Raw genomic sequence first — 19,087 nt, 5'->3', positions numbered from 1 at the left:
TAAATCGGAAGATCTCTCGACTCTAGCTAATCAATCGATGAAAATCTCGAGGGTAACCGAGCGATTCGGACGCATGATGGGAAAGCAATGGCGGCATAAATCTGCAGATTGCCGACGTCCTTGAAATACATTAACTTTCTTTACTTATAACATCATAATTTTCCTTTGATGTGTCTTTTCAAACACCCTTAATCAATTTGTTGCACTCATGATCAAGTATATTGTTATGGGATTGCGTGGATTCTTCTTATTGGCAGCCAAAATATGGAGTTTCATTTGCTACTGTTTCAAAAGACAAGCTAGGGCTGTAAGTTATTAAATAAACGGTTGTCGGAATGTTAAAAAGTGGTCCCACAAGTTTTATTTAAACATGGTTACTATGGGGGAAAGAGGGCAAGTTGTATATTAGGAAATATTGCACTGTTACAGAGTAAAGCAAAACATAAAAAATGATAATTGTGAATTTGTGTACATATAAATTTCATAGTAAATAAAAGGCTACCTGCATTAAAGTAAGTAGTAGATATAAGTACCCAGTAAATTGACTTGGGGGGGGGGGAGATTAATTCTTCTGTAGAATTGGGATGTCACTGGCTTGTCACCAAGAGGTTAAAGGTTTGATCCTTTGGGGCGGAGGTATAATTTTGTGAGTCAAATCATGCTCTACCATCACATAACTAAAACAAGAGAAAACTATGAACTATTGAATGTCCCTATGTTAACAGGTTATATATGGAAAAAGTACATGCACATGTGTTTCAGCAAAAAACAAAAGGTTTATCTGTGGACAGGTGCATGATTCACTTCACAAATAATACCTTGCACCGACAGTGATCAAACTCTTGACAGTCCAATGACAAACAAACCCATATAGGCAAAGATAAAATCTTTGAATCTTACAGTGATCCAATTATAGGGTAAAAACTTACTATATGTTCATTTAAGAAAAAAAAAACAAGTAACTTAGATTTCGCAAATGTATATTTTCAGTATTGGCTAAATTAAGCTGTTGGAAAAATTTCTTAATCTCAATCCCTGTCTTTGCCAAGTCAATTTACTGGCTATTAAAATCTCATTACCTACCATGTCACATCTTAGTCAATGATACTGCACACACATGTATTTTTTGGTGTTACTATTTTGATTTGCCATTGATCTGTCATTGTCAGAACAGGGAATGCAATAATCAAGTGGAAAAAATACTTTGGCAGAATTCATCATTTCTTCAATCTAACCAACAAGTTTCTTTTAGATATTTGTATAGAGTAGACCACTGATCTTTAAATTGTAGCATGCACAGTACAGAAAGAGACATACCATGACTGATCACTCACATGGTAGTACACCACTCTTGTTAGTGGTAACCCACAATTTTTTTTTATTAAAATAGATACTGTATACCGGCAAATTGGTGCAGTTTAGAATGGTTCTTAATTTTTCTGAAATTTTGATTTTGTAAGAAATCTTTCAAAGTAATGTTATTGGCTACCTCTTTAAGAGTGGTGTACAACTTCATCAATGATTAGTGACAGTGTCATTTTCTATGATGTATATATAGCCTCCACAAAATATTTTTTCAGGAAATGTGTGATCTCCAGAATCTTCTAAAATTTTTACATCTATTGATTAATTGATACACTATTAAATTATCTCGGACTAAATAATGCATAAAGTGAACTGTAACTATAGTGAAGGAAGCATTTGATTGACCTCTATTGACCTTAAGTTAGTTGTTACTGAATCAATTCATGTACATGGTTTTCTTTTTATGTTCAGCATTACAGGTCAGTACTGTTTTGTATTGATTTAAAATAATGTAAGAGTACTATTGTTGGGGTACAAATTTTCATGGTGAGCCAGACCATGATATTTGGTTCCCAACAAAAAGGAGATTCACATTGATGTGTATCCCGAAAACCTCAAAACCACAATTTCAAGAATCAACGAACTTGTGTATCTTCCCTACTCCACAAAAACTGGTATCCATGAATAAAAGTATTTTCATAGTTGACCATTAAAATAAGTCTTGCAAGACAATTTTGTTTACCTCTTTACATTCTTGTAATTGAATAAGATGCTGCTATGTACAGCCATTTTCATCTTTTATTTTCTTTTTTTTTTTTAGATTATCCAACATCAAACAGTGAAGTATGAATGTATTCAACTTTCTCCACTGTCTAAACATAGACTTAGTAAGTACGAGTGACATGATAAGTGGTAATTCGTTTTTAAGGCAAAAAAAAATATCTGTTTCCTGCTATGCTACATTTGTACTTACCCTATTTTTTTGTGACCACCCTAAAAGATTTATTGCCATTTTGACTTATGCACTGTTAAAATCTAGATTGTGTCTAAATTAACTCAATATAAAATGAATTTGAAAAATAATATAATTTCCCTACATTTGTGTGCTTACTCTTTTCTTTCTTGGTGGTGGCAGGAAACAAGATTTTTTTGGGCCTAATCACTGTTTCTATACAGACCAGATTTCCTAACATTACAATTCTCTTTTACATGTAATATAAGACTTCCAAGTTTGCCAATTTCTGCTTTGTTCACTATGTACAATTAGGTCTGCATAGAGAAGTCCAGAAATGTATTGTAACCTAAAGAACTCAGACAGAAACAGCAAACAAAAATCAGGAAGTTTCTGAAAACAAGTTCCATATGATAAACTGATAGACAAGCATGAGCCAAGTGGGTAAACATCATCTGCTTTTAAGGCCAAGGAAAAAAAATTTTGACCAAACAATATCTTAAAAAGGCAAGTTTTACAAACACTTTGATGGCTATTTCTGTAGGTTATATGGTAAAAAATTACTTGGATAATGCAATAAAATCTCTGTTTTTTTCTTCATGTGCCACACCTTATACATGTTTTGCCTGATATTTAGACAGATAGGTACTTACAAATGTAATAGCATTTGTATTAGAAACTTGTCTAGATTTTAAATTTCTTCTTGAAGGTATGCTGAAGAGAAAAGTGCTGGTTTTAGATTTAGATGAAACATTGATACACTCTCATCATGATGGAGTACTTAGACAGACTGTAAAACCAGGAACACCTCCAGACTTTGTTTTAAAAGTTTGTATTCCAAAAGCGAATATGATTTGAAAAATAAATCATATTCCATTAATAGGTTTAAGTAGCAGTTCTTCTGAAAAATCAGACAGGTGGTAATACTAGCTTGTCAAAAACCCTACAAATTCAGTATTATTTCTTGTTCAGAAACAGTTACTGATCACATAACTAGTATTGGTTTTTCATTTGGTTGTTCAGCTTTTGAGATGAAAAGTATATGGGTTGTACATGAAATTTGCACTTTGCATGAGTTATCGTTCTTGATTTGGCTTGATTTGGTTGATTTGAGTAGGAGATGAATGTATGATTTCCTAAAAATGCATATCTGAATGCAGGAAAGATTGTTGTTATGTGAAAGTATGGCATTTGGACATAACAGCTAACGACTATTTTGACGATTCCACTCACCCACCATGGACAAATCAAGTTGTCCATGCTTTGCCCACCCTTAATGCCCACGGTGGACAGTATAGTGTCCACGCCCACGGTATCCGATGGATGCGTGATAACCTGTTGATTGGATTTAATCCATGATCAGCAATTTTATTACAGTGTTCAAACGGTTGACAAATAAAAGAACAATGTGTCAATCATTACCTTGACCATGAGAATCAATTTTCTTTCACGTATAATTGGCCTCAAGCCAAACTTGTGAGGCCAACAGGTGTATACTTAGGAATTAAAAAATTAGGTTTTTATACGTATTAAATGCTTTGAACTCTTGTGTTTTTTTTGTTTTTGTTTTTTCTCTGAAGGCCGACATCGTATTTAATTCTGTCATCATTGAAATGTAAACCTGGACTAATCAGAAAACAAAGTTGATATAATTTTTAAATAAATTCATAAGGCCTTAATTTAAACATTTCCAGTTGCTACATGTATCATGTAATAATATTGTACATCTGACCAGAATGTTACAAATTGTGAAATACAATGTTCAAGAAAATCGAGTATTTGCGAACTCCTTATTTTACTGACTAGCCATTTAACGCAGTTGTATTTTCTCAGTGAAAGAACGGGTTTGAAGCAAATGTGTGCACTTTAACATTTGGTTTATGATTAACCGATTTCAGTATCATATCATTTCAAGAAAATTTGAAAGTGGGAAGGTAATATATGATCCACAAATATTGAACCGTGTACATGAGTTTTCAAATGGCAACAGATTTAACAATGTATCATCCGAGCACACGTTAGCCAAATATAGTAATGGGTGAAAATTTCCCCTCTTAAGTTGAATATGCAGTTAGTTCTTTAAGATTTTGGGAACAAAAGACAGTTGAACGAATTATTTCTTCCGTTTTTATCTCCGTCACTTAGTTCAGCAATTTTGACTATGACTAGTTCTGTTTTTATATAAAACAGTAGCATAAAAATTATACAAGAAAGTTGAGTAATCACACTTATTTTACTTACGGGTGGCTTTTATATACTTTCGTTTTTAAACCGACAACAACAAAAATGCTTTAAGTGTCTCAATTTCTTACACAAATTTGATAAATGCCTTTCTAATATCTTAGTCCAATCATTGCTTTTCATGTTTCAGCAATAGGTGCGTCCCTGTATTTTGCGCATGGTGTAAGGTGAATTGACATTTCGTTGACATGGCAACAGTTATCAATCGACGAACAACATGCCTTATTTGCACAGATAATAAGAAGACTGAGTTATAATACACAAAAGTGTTTAAAATTCTACACCTTCATTCATAAACATGTAACTTTAGAGATATATAGAAATATAAATATTGTTTTTTTTTTTTTATTTTTCATATTCGCTGACGTTAAATCAAAGTTCAGACCTTTTAATTAAGACTTTTTAATTTTATTTAATTACAAAAAATCTTCGCATATCAAAATGCACTTTCAAAAATAGAATTTTGAAATCACATTATTTTTTTTTAGCATTTTCTGGAACTTTATTCCAGAAACATTATTATTTTCATTTCCGAAATATTCATTGTTAGTTTTGGAATATACAAACAGGTACATTGTTAATAACACAAGGGCAAACATGTTTTTTTTAAAATAATAAAATATTCACTGTTCTTGTAAATGCATGCTCACTACGAGCATTTGTTGTCTGTTTACAAAACGTAATAATCTTGTAATGCATTTGTAATATTTCATATCATAGCCACCTAGAAATAAAATTAATCAGTGTGTTTTAAACATTAACTTACGTAGTCAAATCTGACTAGTTGTACCGGAATTAGTGTGTATTATCTAACTAACTAAGGGGGTTTTTAACACCCTTGACTACTCTTACGAGTCTTGCACTAACGGTGATGTGTATTATCTGTGTAATGTCACTACTTAATACCCCAGGGTGTCCCAGTTAGCCAATATACAGGAAGTGGTCGATCAATTGCTAATTAAGGAGACGGAGTTGTTTGGTAATATTGATGTATTAAAAGAAACCTAATTTAATTTTCAAGATTACAGAAGCGTATTAGGAACATCCAAAGTGTCTTTTTTTTAAATCAAAATTTCGACATTTAAAACCTCTTTTTAAATGTGTTTGAATAACCCAAGTATGATCTTATATAAAAAAAAATGAAATTCTTTTAGTATGAATTTTACTGCTTACTATATATAGAATAGATTAGACAAGTTGGTATCTTAATAATATTAACACTACTGTGCCGACTTCAAATGAAGTAGACCTTTTTCAGAAAATCTCCAATATACACAGGCAAATGTGCCACACATGAGAATCATATGGTTTGCATCATATGATTATCATATTAAACGAGCACCATATGATAATCATATGTTTTTTACAAACATACGATTGTCATATGTTTTCAAGCCAAAATTAACATATGAGAATCATATGATTATCATACATGTATGTGACACATTTGGCTGTGTATTTCAATACTAAAATGGGACAAAAATGAGATTTTGTATGTTTTGCGTTCTCGAATTCCATGAAGGTTGCACTCATGGTATATCTTATTTATTTTAATTTATTTTTTTACAATTGTTGGCAAAAATAAACCAATTTATAACACCTCAATCTTAGTACACATAAACGTCTAATCATGATTCCTATATGTCTTCTCTGGTACTTGTAAGTGCCTTTTCTTATACGTGCAGGTTGACTGTCCAGTTCTTTAAACCACACCCTCAATATTCCTACAATTTATTACCTGTCAATCAACGATGCCGCATCTTTACTTAAAACCACACCCTTGACATTTAATTTAATTGATTACCTGTCAATCAAAGATCTGAGAAGTAACACCTGCATCTTCAGCCACAGTGAGAAATTCATAGCAACAAGATGCAGTGCCATAGAAAAAAGGGATGCAGTTGTAAATAGTTGTATCTTTCATAGGGGGTTGCACACCCAATCTTAGCTGAATTTCTTTAGGAATTTTAAATAGTATAAGCAAAAGGAGGGTGCACTTTTTCCATCATATGGCCGTAAAAGTATTTATCTTACAAGATTAATTGTTGTTTCCAAATTCATATAAGTCATGTTGAACTATTGAGTATTTCTGAATACATTCTTATCCATCCAGTAACACTTGATTAACATTAAATCAAATTTTCTAATATAATTCAATTTATTTGTTGACAAGTAATAGTGCTGCACTGTATTCAATCATGCCGCTACCGTTAATTGATTAACTGTCAATTAAAGAGATCACATGGCACCTGTCAAAGGTTACTGCGGGTACTTTGTTATAATTCATTTGTTGGCAAATGATCACGCTTCTCTGCTTTAATCCCCGCCCTACAGGTAATTGATGACTGTCAGTTATAAAGAAGCTCTATTGACACCTGTGAAATATTTTTTACCACAAGTTCGTACAATTAGATACGCTTCTTATAATACAACAGTACCGTAATATTTTGTTACAATATTTATTACGAAGAAAGAGTTTTAATTCTGATTCCTGTTAAAACTAAACAAGATTTAAAAGTGACCACCAGAATGCAATTTGTTGATTTATATACACATGTCATGTTAGCATTATTATATTTACATGATTTACATTTCAACATGTTATGAAAAAAATGATACATTGTCACGTCTGTGGGTAATGACTAGCCTTATCTTGTACACTCTTAGCGAATCTTAAGTGCTCTAAACAGCAGATAAATCAGTTTTTGAATGAGAAACAAAATTTTTAGCAGTCACTACTCCTTTCAGCCAAATGAGGAATCAGATCGGAATTGAAAAATAGTTCCAGTATCGATTCCTGGATCGTAACTTAAAGGACTGTGATGTACAGATGCACCGGTGGATTGTTACCCCATAGATATTATCCGCTTCATTCAGCAAAATTTTGATGAATACATAGAAATGGTCACAAAATGTATTGTGTGATCAAAATACAATGAATAGTAAATTAATCTTATAAACAGTGGGAACTGAAACCATACGATAACTGTTCAAGTGATTGAAATGATTAACTTTATTCTTAATTATTTCAGGTGAATATAGACAGACATCCAGTACGGTTTTTTGTCCATAAAAGACCACATGTTGATTATTTTTTAGATGTTGTAAGTAAAAGGTATTATAAAGAAAAAAATGGAATGAAGATCAGAAACATCTGTGGTAATCTTATTACCTAAAAACTGATTTTCTTTGGTGAAAAATGATTGCGTAATGTAAACAAATAAATTGGAAGTAGAACGTTACTCAAAGAAAAAGTTTATCTTATCAACAAATAGATGTTAAATATTGAATTTTAAATCCTATTTGCTTCAGATCATGTCTAAATGTCTGATTAACTTGTTTTGGACAAAGGTTGTACAATATTTTTTTTCTAAAACACAATTAGGGATATAGATGAAACAATTTAAAACTGAAAAATAACAACATCCTTTTTTGTTGAACCCGCCTTGGTAAATGCTTTTGCAACTGGAAACGAGTATTTGAGACTTATTTTGATTTTTTCTGTCAATTTTCTTTTGTTTTGTTTGTTTTAAAATGAACAATCACAAAATTTAAGTAGCAACCAAAAACCAGAATTGTCATATTTTCACAACTTTAGACTTCGTTTTATAAGACTTTTCATACATCATGTGGCAATTTTGTCATATTTCAAAATAAAATTCTCTGATTTATGCAGCTTGTGGCCTCTACATGGTATTATAGAGTAGGGATCTTTTGTCTTACAAAATTCTTCCACAATCTTTTTCCAGAAAAACTTTTTTCCACACGATTTGACCTTCAAAAACAAATACAGTATATAAATGTGAATTATACACTCCCAAATATGGTAACATAACAATTTGATTGCATTGATCCCTGAGGTTCCATATCATTTATAGGTTAGCCAATGGTATGATTTAGTTGTATTTACTGCCAGTATGGAAATATATGGGGCTGCTGTTGCAGATAAATTGGATAATAACAGGGGTGTATTAAAAAGAAGGTATTATAGGCAGGTCAGTATAGTAACACATGATAATCAGTTGACCCAATACTGATTATCTGCCTTGCACTAAATAACTATTATCAACATCATGTTGGTGCTTTGTGATTCTAATCAACATAGCATTATAATCAACTTCACTTTGGTGCTTCATGATTATAATCAACATCACTTTGGTGCTTTGTGATTATAATCAACTTCACTTAGGTGCTTGATGATTATTATCAGCATCTCTTTTGGTACTTCATGATTATAATCAACATCACTTAGGTGCTTCATGATTATAATCAACATCACTTTGGTGCTTTTTGATTATTATCAACATCTCTTTTGGTGCTTCATGATTATAATCAATATATTTTTGGTGTTTTTTTATTATAAGATCTCTAGTGGTGCTTCATGATTATAATCAATATATTTTGGTGCTTTTTGATTATAACATCTTTAGTGGTGTTGCATGATTATTATCTACATCTATTTGGTGCTTTATGTAGACAGATTGACCATAAATATGTATAGCCTTGTGCAAATTTGAAGAGAGACACTGATAAGTTGACATGCAGTGTAAACTGATAACGTGTTGGTATGGTCAATTGTCTTTACCTAGGAAAAAAATCATACCTTCTCTTTCCTTCACATAGATTTTAAAATAATAATTACTTTCCATTTTTGATACTGACAATATGTGGAATATCTCAAAAAACACCTAAATGATTTTGATTATAATCATAAAGGACCAAGGTAGAGATGTTCCACATGATATTGTCAGTATCAAAATTGAAAGTAGCAATTATTCTGTTAAGCAGTAATCTAATAATTTCTTTTTTGATCATTTAGATATTCTTTAGTTTTGAATAACTTTTGTTGTGCAAAAAAAATTTAGTGTCATTTTCATTCAAACTCAAATCTGATGACAACACAACCACGCCCATGTTTTGATGAATATTTTCGAGAGATAGAAAAGTATCTGTCAATAAGATCAAATGAAAAAAGTACAGATTACTGATAATTTTAAATATATAAACGCAAATACAAACTTTTCTACAGATATTCCCCCCAAAAATTACCATATCAGTATGACAATGGTTATCTATTTATACACCTAGGGGTGTGTTTGTCCAGCTGCTCAAGTTTTGTCAAAACTAAACTAACCCAGTGTGAAGTTTATTAGCTCTTATGATATGTTGAGAAAAATTTTTTCTAATATTAAGTGGATACAGAACACCTGAACAATGAAAATCGGCAAAACGTTTTATTCTATGACATTCTGATATCAAACCTACAGCATCTTAGTGATCAGAAGTAATAACAACTACACCGTGACTAGTTAACCCATGACAGACATGGTCGCATGCACCTGTCTGTCATAGAAAAACAACAAAAACATGAGAAATATTTTTCTGGAATAGCCCTAATGTAAATTGTCAAATTATTTAAAGGTCATAAGTGCTTGCAATAATCTATTTGGGCTTTTAAGTTTTTTTTTGTTTTTTTTAGCATTGTCAGTTGATACAGGGAAGTTATACCAAGCAGTTGACTGAAATATGTAAAGATCTCTCCAGTATATTTATATTAGATAACTCACCGGTGGCTTATAAAAATTATCCTGGTAAGGTATATTATAAGGATTAAACACTGTTTTTCCAGATTTTATTAATGTAAAAAATCGGACCATTCACTCACAAAACAAACAAAAATCCAAAAGGCCGTCCACCAACGATTTCCTGATAACTTGAGAACGGTTTGAAGAATTTTTTTAAAACTTTGCCAATTTGTTAAGTACTGTAATATACAAGTTAAGTTAATTTTTAAGCAACATCCAATGATTTTGAACATTTTGCCATCCCTCCTTTTTTTTCACCATAGTGTTTGGGGGTTCCATTTATAATAATTCAGTTTAGACGTTTTACTGTATGTGACTTTTTCTAATTTCAGATAATGCTATTCCTATCAAGTCCTGGTTCAGTGAACCTACAGACATATCATTGCTTTGTTTACTTCCGATGCTTGATGCATTACGCTTTTGTCATGATGTTCGTTCAGTACTTAGCAGAAATTTACACCTTCATAAAACAGTGTGATGATTTTGTTTGTTGATAGTATTACCATGGTAACAACTTCATCTCACCTAAAATCATGGCAACACCTACGAGGGATACTACCTCTTCCATTATGTTTAAGATCTGGAAACAAGCACGGCTGGAATACTGTAGATTGTGATCCATGTTAATGTATGGAGAACTGTTCTGGACATAAATGGCAGTTGTCTTGTTGTATGACTGAAAGTATGGAGAACCATAGGAGTCATCCTATGCATGTTTGTCTGATTTAGAATGAATGGAATGTACAGAGAATTATTATAGTCTTACTAATTTTGTATGGTAGCTGTGGTCCTACATGAAATGATTTTACATATGAATTGTTATAACACTTAGGGTACCATTTTATATATGGAGCAGCCCTTTAGCTGACATTATCAATCAATAAGCGTATGTTAAGGTATTTAAGATATATTTTAATTGATGCCCAGTTTTACTTAAAAATTTGGTCCATTTGTTACAGTAATATCAATGCTTGACAAGTTTGTTTTTTTTTAAGTCGAGACCTAGGTTAGGGGACACAACTCTTACAAATCATTTGAACATTTGTATTCAGCGTTTTACTTCAATCTTATGTAAGCATCAAAGTAATTTTGACTGATTTCATTCTGTTTCAAATGAAAGCTTGAGAGGCTTTGATGAAATTGAATATGATACAAACATATCACTGACTACAAGAGTTATATCCCTTACCTGAGGTCTACCTCCTTAAACAGAGAATTAAAATTTGGTTGCTAATATTAAACAAGTATTAATGAAACCTGGTCACAAATTTTGATATAAATGTATTTTCATCCAGACATGGTTAATATAAGTTCATCGTTTCATGAATAGATTGGCATTTTTGGCCACTGATAATATAATTTGCCCTTATTTTATGCCGTTTTCAATCTTAATTCACATAAGATCTGCTAATCATTCAATTCATTTCATGCATGTACATGTAGAATCATACATGTATAACACTCCATTCTATTTTCCGTTCAGGTGATCTTTTCAGAATTCTCGGGTTTTTCCTTTAAATAATGCATTTAAAATCATAAAAGTTAAATTCTGATGAGCTGATCAGAAAAGAAAGGTCTTCTGAAGAGAAATGAAAAAAGGGGTTTGATCCTGCATGCAGTGACTGAATGGAACATACTGGTAAATCTAATTGTGATTAGATTGTGCAGTTCATAGTTGCCTACCCTTACAATTTTGGCATAAGGGTCACAATTTTTTAGACCAATTATGACTGTAGGATTTTTGTGAAGTTCCTTACAGCATGACAAATTTTCTGATATATGGATTTACAAATTTTTTAATTGGTTGTGTTCCATCTTTTTTTGAAAGACTCCATAAATATTGTACCAACAGTCATTTCCAGTGTGAAAACATTGAACAAAAAACTATGTCCAGACATAGAACTTTGTGAAGAAAATCATGATTGTCTTGTCAAGAAAAGGCATAAAGCAACATAATAAAAGTACATTTGTCTTGCCAAGAAAAGGCATAAAGCAACATAATAAAAGTACATTTATATTCATTTTATTGATTTTTATCCACAATATTGGTAGTTTCTCTCCATAAATAAGCTTTTTGCAACAAAAAAAGGAAACTTACAATTTTTATCTCAAATTACTATTTTTTTGGGGTACACCATAACACTCATGCTTACTATTTTCATAAGAAAGGGGTAGGCAACTCTGCACTGTTTTTTTCCTTGGTTGTAAACATTATTTTATAATAAGCATTATTTGAAGCAGGTGTTCTTGTTGTATAAAGCAATATAAGCAAACAGTATTACTTTTGCTTGATATTTTTTTTGTGTTTTTGATTTTTTATGGTTCTATGGTTCTAAGATATGTAATTCATTACCAAAAACTTAAGTAACTGTTAAAACTATTATCCTTGTGCATGGCAAATATTATAATGGTTTTTTCTGGGTTTTATTAAGCTTTTCTATTTTATTATTACTTAAATATCAAAGTCCTTTGTGACTTTTTCAAGTAATTAGGTACCAATTTATTATAAAATACAGACACTACCAATGGTTAAGATGATACAAAGTGCAGAAAACCCACTGAACAGTATTTTTTTTTTTTCAGCCTACATTGTATACACACCATATTTTTACATAACTGTAGTGTTTTCTGTAGGAGAAAATCAAACATTTGTCTTGCTCCTAAACCAACTAAATCAAGAACAGTAACTCCTGCTATAAAGTGTCAATATCATATACAATCTTTACAAATAGCAACCAAAATAAAAACAGGTGAATTTTGCGTTCACCTCCTGTCTGTTACTTGATGTGTATTATAAACATATAACAAATATTTAAGTTTTCACTACAATTTACTAAACTTTCTTGGTTACATTTTCATTTTTTTTTTCATTTTTCATCGCAAAAATCTGAAAAAAAGATATAAAACTACATGCATCTAAGATAAGTTGGCTTACAGAATAATTTTGTTTTCTTGTCATTCTTCATTCTTGCTATGATTGATAATTCAGACTGAGAATTGATATAAAAAAGGTTTTGTGTTGCTGTGTGTTTCAGGGACAGTTAATTTTACCAAAAAGGCAGCTTTTGTTTAAATTAGCTCTGTTGTTGTGGTAGAACATTTATTCATAAGTATCAGTTTCTATGGTGATGCTGAGTTTTCATTTTTGGTTGAACCAAATAGGTACTTACGAACATTAACTCTACCATAATAGCCATACTTATTGTCTGTGTTTACTATAGATATCCATGGCATTTATTATTCTTTAGGCACTTTAGTGGTAAATAGTGACATTGGTTTAGATTCCATCATGCTTCTCAGGGGCGGATCCAGGATTTGAGTTTGGGGGGGCGGTGATGGGGCATTAATTTAATTAAATGCCCTGCACACCCGTCCTTGGATCCACGCCTGCTTTTATAGGTGTTATCAGCTGAACTGGTTTTCTAATTGTGAAGACCACAAACCATGTGTTTTTGTACATGTATATGTATCATGTGACCTAATCTGTTTATAATTGAAATGCCTTTCTTTTAAAATTCAAGTTTAATTGAAATTTACATGTAATAGGTTTGTCAACACAAATTTTAAATTTCTCGACTCTCCACAGTGGAAACTTTGTGAATGGAGTCACCATTTCATAATATGCTTGTGATTTTAATATCTTTGTTTACATTACAAAATTTAATAATTGATTTTTAAAGTTTAAAAGCATTTGAGTTCCATGCAGAAAAAATGAAGCACATTGGAATGAAACAATTCTATCTCAGTTTTAATTGGGTGGTAGACAATGGTTAATCCTCTGTGTAGAGTGGAGAAATTAAAATTTAGGTTGATGGTAGTGTAATGAGACAATAAGAATATTCTTATATATAAATACTAACATGGCTTTTTCAGATTAAAAAGTTCCTTTCATCATCCATTATTTCACATGATTTAAAATTTGTCCATATGGTCATAGTTAATTGGATGAGTACAAGTACTCAGAAGACTTATCATGTTCTAAAATCTAAACCTTTTTTCCCAATAAAAAAATTTTGGTAGTTATAAAAGTTACTTGGATTATTGAATTTTTTTCATGGTTTTGTATCAAACAATGCCTTGTACTTTTTTACCTTTAGACTATATACATGTACATGTATGAGTGACTAGAAATATTTATAGAAAATAATTATTGAAATAATATGTTGAATGTGCAATTGATAAATGGATGGAAATGTGTGCATGTTATTTGAATTTAAAAAGTTTAAAAATTTTTCTGTAAGTGCAAATGGAGTTGAATTTTAATTTAAAAATTAAATCACTTTAGCACAAATAATTTGGATTTATTTTAATGATAGTGTACATTGTATAATTATAATTCACATTTAATTTCATCATTATCTGCTAACTCTTTTTGTGAATTTTGAACACTTCAAATTTTCTGTCAATGCTTTGATTTTCCTACTGTTTGTGGGAGGTGGGGGCCCATGTAATTAGGAAAGACAGTTTGAAAATAGTGACTGTGGGAAGTAATCTATATACATGAGGGCAAGGATTTTTATACAATAATTTCAAAACAATTTCTAATAAGAATCTTTAATGAGGACAATTCCAGTTTCCATTTAAGTCTATGTGGTGACCTATAGGCTGATAAATTTGATACAGTAGGAGTTGAATGATTCAGTCCAGAGAGGATTTTGTATATCTTACATATTCCATTTTAATCATGTACAAATCTTGAGACAATGTTTCAAGTCACGATTGGGATTTTAATTGCTGAAATTTTAGAAATTTGGAGTAATGTATTTTTGGAAATGGGGTTGAAATTAGGGTATGAAAACTACTGCCCTACTAAGATTCTAAATTGAAGTTACGAAAGTTGTTGAATAAGTAGAAAAGAAAATTGGAATGTGATTCTGAGAATTATAGGGTCTGTCCTTGTAAGGTTTATATTACTCTTAAAATTTGTTGAACAGGTAACAATGCTTTTTTTCCTCTTTTATGTTTTTTTTTAAGTTGAATGTCTTAAACTATAGACATGCATTGTATGATCTTGTTTTCATTTAAAAGGGGAGACAACTTAATCTAACTACATTGATCGTTTGTTCTTGGGCAGGTGTATCTTCATCCTATTTCAAAAATTTTGTGTTACTAAAAGAATTTCTTAAATGTATTTCTTTTTTGTTTATAATCGAGTTATTTGTGCACTTCGGTTTAAAAAACACAAAAGAAGTAGTAATGAAAATTTAAAGAATTTGATAAGATATTAAAAATAACGATTATGTAGAATTCAGAAACTTGTTACCATGCATGGAATGCAATCTTTTTATAGCTTGGGATCTTGCTTTGTTTACTTTGTTTATTTTTCTCTTTCATGTATATATTAGTACTTATATTACTTTCTATTCCTATATAATCCTCCGCAGACCAAACTGCCCTTAGTCTTAGAAAGATATTACTGGTTTTTATGTTAACATTAGCACCTGTTTCTTGTTTTTTTTCACTGTGGTAGATATTCACTGTAAAATGAAGTTGCCTAAAAGAAAAATAATGTAATTAATTGGAATTCAATTGTTGTCATCTGTGCAGTAGGTTTGCAAATGTGCCACATATGAAAATCATATGGTGCTCGATTCATATGATAATCATATGGTAATCATGATTCTCATATGTTAATTTTTGCTAAAAAGATGATCATCATATGATAATAATGCAATTTTTATATGTAAACCGAAACATGATTATCATATGGTGCTCAATTTATATGGTAATCATATGATGCAAACCATATGATTATCATGTGTTGCACATTTGTCTGTGTAACAGGAAAGGCAATCATTTCGTATAAACCAATTGTATTGCAGTGATTTTTATACCCCTCCCCTCCTTGCAAAATGATTTTGTTGATTCATATTTTTGGGGTGTATGGATGAGGTGGTTGTAATTTAGGAAGCTGAATTTCTACCACAGTCACTGGAATGGTTGTTTAGGTAGCTCAGATCATGATGTCAAATTCACTTGTAGTGCTGAAATTGTTGAGTTTCTAGAGATTTATATAACTTTAGATCAATAGAATAAGTTACTGTTCTAGAATTAGTTTAATTATTTATCAGCAGCATGATTGTTTCTCCATTGTTCTTACTGCCTGGTATAATAAATTTCAGGCTACTACCATCATAGATAAGGTTGCTTAAGAATGATGAGTAAATAGCTTCACTTTTTTTGTACCATGCTTTAGAGTGTCCTCATTAAGATGTGGATGCATTTCATTCTATGCATGAATAAATCCACTCCTGTTTTGAGAATGGTGTATGATATTAGTAACTCAAAATGTCCAGTCAGTTTAAGTAATTGTCACCTAAAAAAACCAAAGTTCTTTGCCTTATTTAGGGGGGTTGGGTGTTGATCATTAACGTTCTTTGCCTTCTTTAGGGGGTTGGGTGTTGAACAAATACCTAAGTGTTCATTTAAGAAAGAAAAAAAATATGTCCCAATGTTTTTCTTGACACCGTTGCTACCTCTCTATTTGCCCTATCCCCATATTAAAGTTGGAACAGTTCAAAGTTCAGTTTATTTTATGATTTGAGAGTAAGGCTATGCAAATCAATGTTCACCTGTTAATTATAAGAATGTTGGTTTTTACGTAAATTATTGAACAACTTTTGTTATTTCAACTTAGCAATAAAATAAAACTTGATTAGAGGACAGATTAAAAACAGATTGGGGTCCCAGGCTCTCATTTGCTAACATTCCCAAATTTTGCACAAATTTTTTTTCAATATAAGAAAGAATCCCAACTCTTTAAGCTTCCTGGTTTTTTAGATCATCCACCACTCAATCTATCCTAATAATCTTATTTAGTAAATTTATACTCTTTGGTTTTGTGTAAATAAGATTTAGTACAAGAAATACACAACATTTCAATATTAAATGATTAGCAGTATGAAAGATAGGTTCAGTAATATATCATCTGTACAATATTGAAAAAAAAGTAGTGAAAGAGTCTAGATATTGTTTTCTTTCCATTTAATGTACACACTTTTGTTTCACAAGTATACTGAAGTAAAAATTCCAGATGTGTTCATCAGCATTGTGTTTTCATGTATATTCTTCTGTAAAGTCTGTCTGTATGAGTTCAATAAATTAATTTTACAGCTCATACAACGATGATGTTTTGGTGATAAAGTTGGTCTTCCTTGATGAAATGACAGTTACCTGGCGAACACCGAAGAAGTTGACTGGACAATTGAAGAGATTATATCTAATGAATTTTTTATCAAGTTTATGTCTCCTTCTTAACTGTACATTTAACTATCTAAAAAAGTTCATGGAGTGATTGTGGAAGACCCAACACTATCTCCTGAACATAATCAGTGAATGTACTGTAATAGCGTTTTAAAAGATGGTTCAAGTCAATCTCTCAGTATACTGTGAAAGTACTATTTTTCATGGAGTACAAATTTTCATGGTTTTTGTGGGTAGGCCAAACCACGATTTGGTTCCCAACAAATAGTAGATTCCCATTGATGTGTATACTGAAGACTTCAAAACCAGGAATTCAAGAATCCATGAACTTATCTTTCCTCTCTGATCCACAAAAGTTGGTATTCACAAATTAAGTACTTTCACATTTTTACTTCTGATTTTGTTTCACAATTAACCTAAGATCATTAGATGCTTAGAAGAACTTCATGAGTTTTGAGAATTTTGTCATTTTTTATCCTAAAATATGATTTTGTTTGTGAAGATATATAAAATGAATTGTGAGAATTAATTGTCATTTTTTACCCATCAGAAAAATTGTTGGGTTCAGTGAGCCTCTTGTTTTGTGTGAATATGAAATGTTTTATGTTTAATAGATAATAATAAAATGTAAGTCCTGATTGCAGGATTAATAAATACACAAACATGATATTTTTATTGTTTATTTATGGGTTATCGCCTGTGCTTTAAAAATTGATTTGGACGTCATAATTTTGTTTGACCTCTGTCCATCCATGTTGGTATCATTTGGGTATATTTGATGAATTTTGATAAAACTTGCACAGATTATAAGCCACGAGGTCAAGGTTATTATACCCCTGCAAATGAAGTTTGGGGAGTTGTTATATAGGTTTCACACTGTCTGTCCATCTGTCTATTTTCTAAGCAGCTTCAGCATTTTTATAAACTTTGTAAGATGTAATATAACTACATGAGTATGTGAATATTGACAGGAATTTATTTTTGGACAAGAAATGTAGAAATGATGGCTGTTGGAACTAATGCATTTTTCAGCGAAACTTGGTCTAATGCGGTTTCTGCAACTCCTCCTCAACGACTTGCAGGATTGATATGAAACTTCGTGGGGTTTTAGATTACCATATGGAGATGTGCATATTGTCAGGAACTAGTCATATTCTGTTCGTGTTGTCAACAAAAAAATAGTACTGATTGTTGTTTGGAGTTGGGTGTTTTAGAAATTGCAGCGAATGGTGTGTCAGAAGTGTGTAATCTATCGACCATAAATATTGTGACAAATATGAATCGTATACAGGATTCAACAGGCTGTGGGGGTGTTAGTACCGTTAGGAGCAATGTCTAATTGTTTTTAAAAATGACTTTGCGCAAGGCATGATACATTTGATACTGTGCTTATTTTGAAATCGTATTAAGAGACTTCATGCTTGTAATTGTTTTGGAATATAAATTGGAAAATAAAGGCAATTTCAAAAGTAGACGTTGCCCCTAGCAGGACTTCGATCCCACAGTCTGTTGAACCATGTATATTTGGGGAACAATGTGGACGTATGATTCATATTGGACACTGTTTTTATCGTGGATAGACTAAGCACTTGCCGCCATTTTTAAAACATTCAACCCCTAACAGCAATGAGAACTTTTTATACAACAGCAAAAAATTGCAGTCATATACTGGTTTGTCGTCGTCATCAACTTTAGACACTTGGTTTTCGTGCAACAACGAAAATTATTTGGGTGATCTTTTATTATACAATTTTATAACAAGGTTCCAAACAGGGATGGGGTAATCATCATCAGTAATCGT

At 31.4% G+C, this 19,087-nt stretch overlaps 1 protein-coding gene across 1 annotated transcript; it reads left to right on the top strand.

The window, feature by feature from the left end:
• The first annotated feature begins 1 nt into the window (after position 1).
• Positions 2-17,953, top strand: LOC148602014 (CTD nuclear envelope phosphatase 1-like). The gene is made up of 7 exons (XM_088554495.1): positions 2-307; positions 2,126-2,192; positions 2,967-3,085; positions 7,531-7,602; positions 8,377-8,493; positions 9,978-10,089; positions 10,416-17,953. The coding sequence occupies exons 1-7, from the start codon at positions 209-211 to the stop codon at positions 10,559-10,561; spliced, it is 732 nt and encodes a 243-aa protein (XP_088410621.1). The 5' UTR covers positions 2-208; the 3' UTR covers positions 10,562-17,953.
• The last annotated feature ends 1,134 nt before the right edge of the window (positions 17,954-19,087 follow it).

The sequence above is a fragment of the Perna viridis genome, chromosome 12 (assembly GCF_037379345.1).
Source record: "Perna viridis isolate PV_CMFRI_1.1 ecotype Kerala chromosome 12, ASM3737934v1, whole genome shotgun sequence".
NCBI lineage: Eukaryota > Metazoa > Mollusca > Bivalvia > Mytilida > Mytilidae > Perna > Perna viridis.
Note: the sequence above shows the minus strand (reverse complement) of the source record. Positions and strands in the feature narration are given on the sequence as shown.

What these genes read in the sequence shown, in the direction of transcription:
- LOC148602014 (XM_088554495.1), top strand. Translation starts at nt 209, where the DNA reads ATGATCAAGTATATTGTTATGGGATTGCGTGGATTCTTCTTATTGGCA. An exon ending in CTCCAGACTTTGTTTTAAAA is followed by an intron (nt 3,086 to 7,530) that starts GTTTGTATTCCA and finishes TAATTATTTCAG; the next exon opens with GTGAATATAGACAGACATCC. An exon ending in GGCTTATAAAAATTATCCTG is followed by an intron (nt 10,090 to 10,415) that starts GTAAGGTATATT and finishes TTCTAATTTCAG; the next exon opens with ATAATGCTATTCCTATCAAG.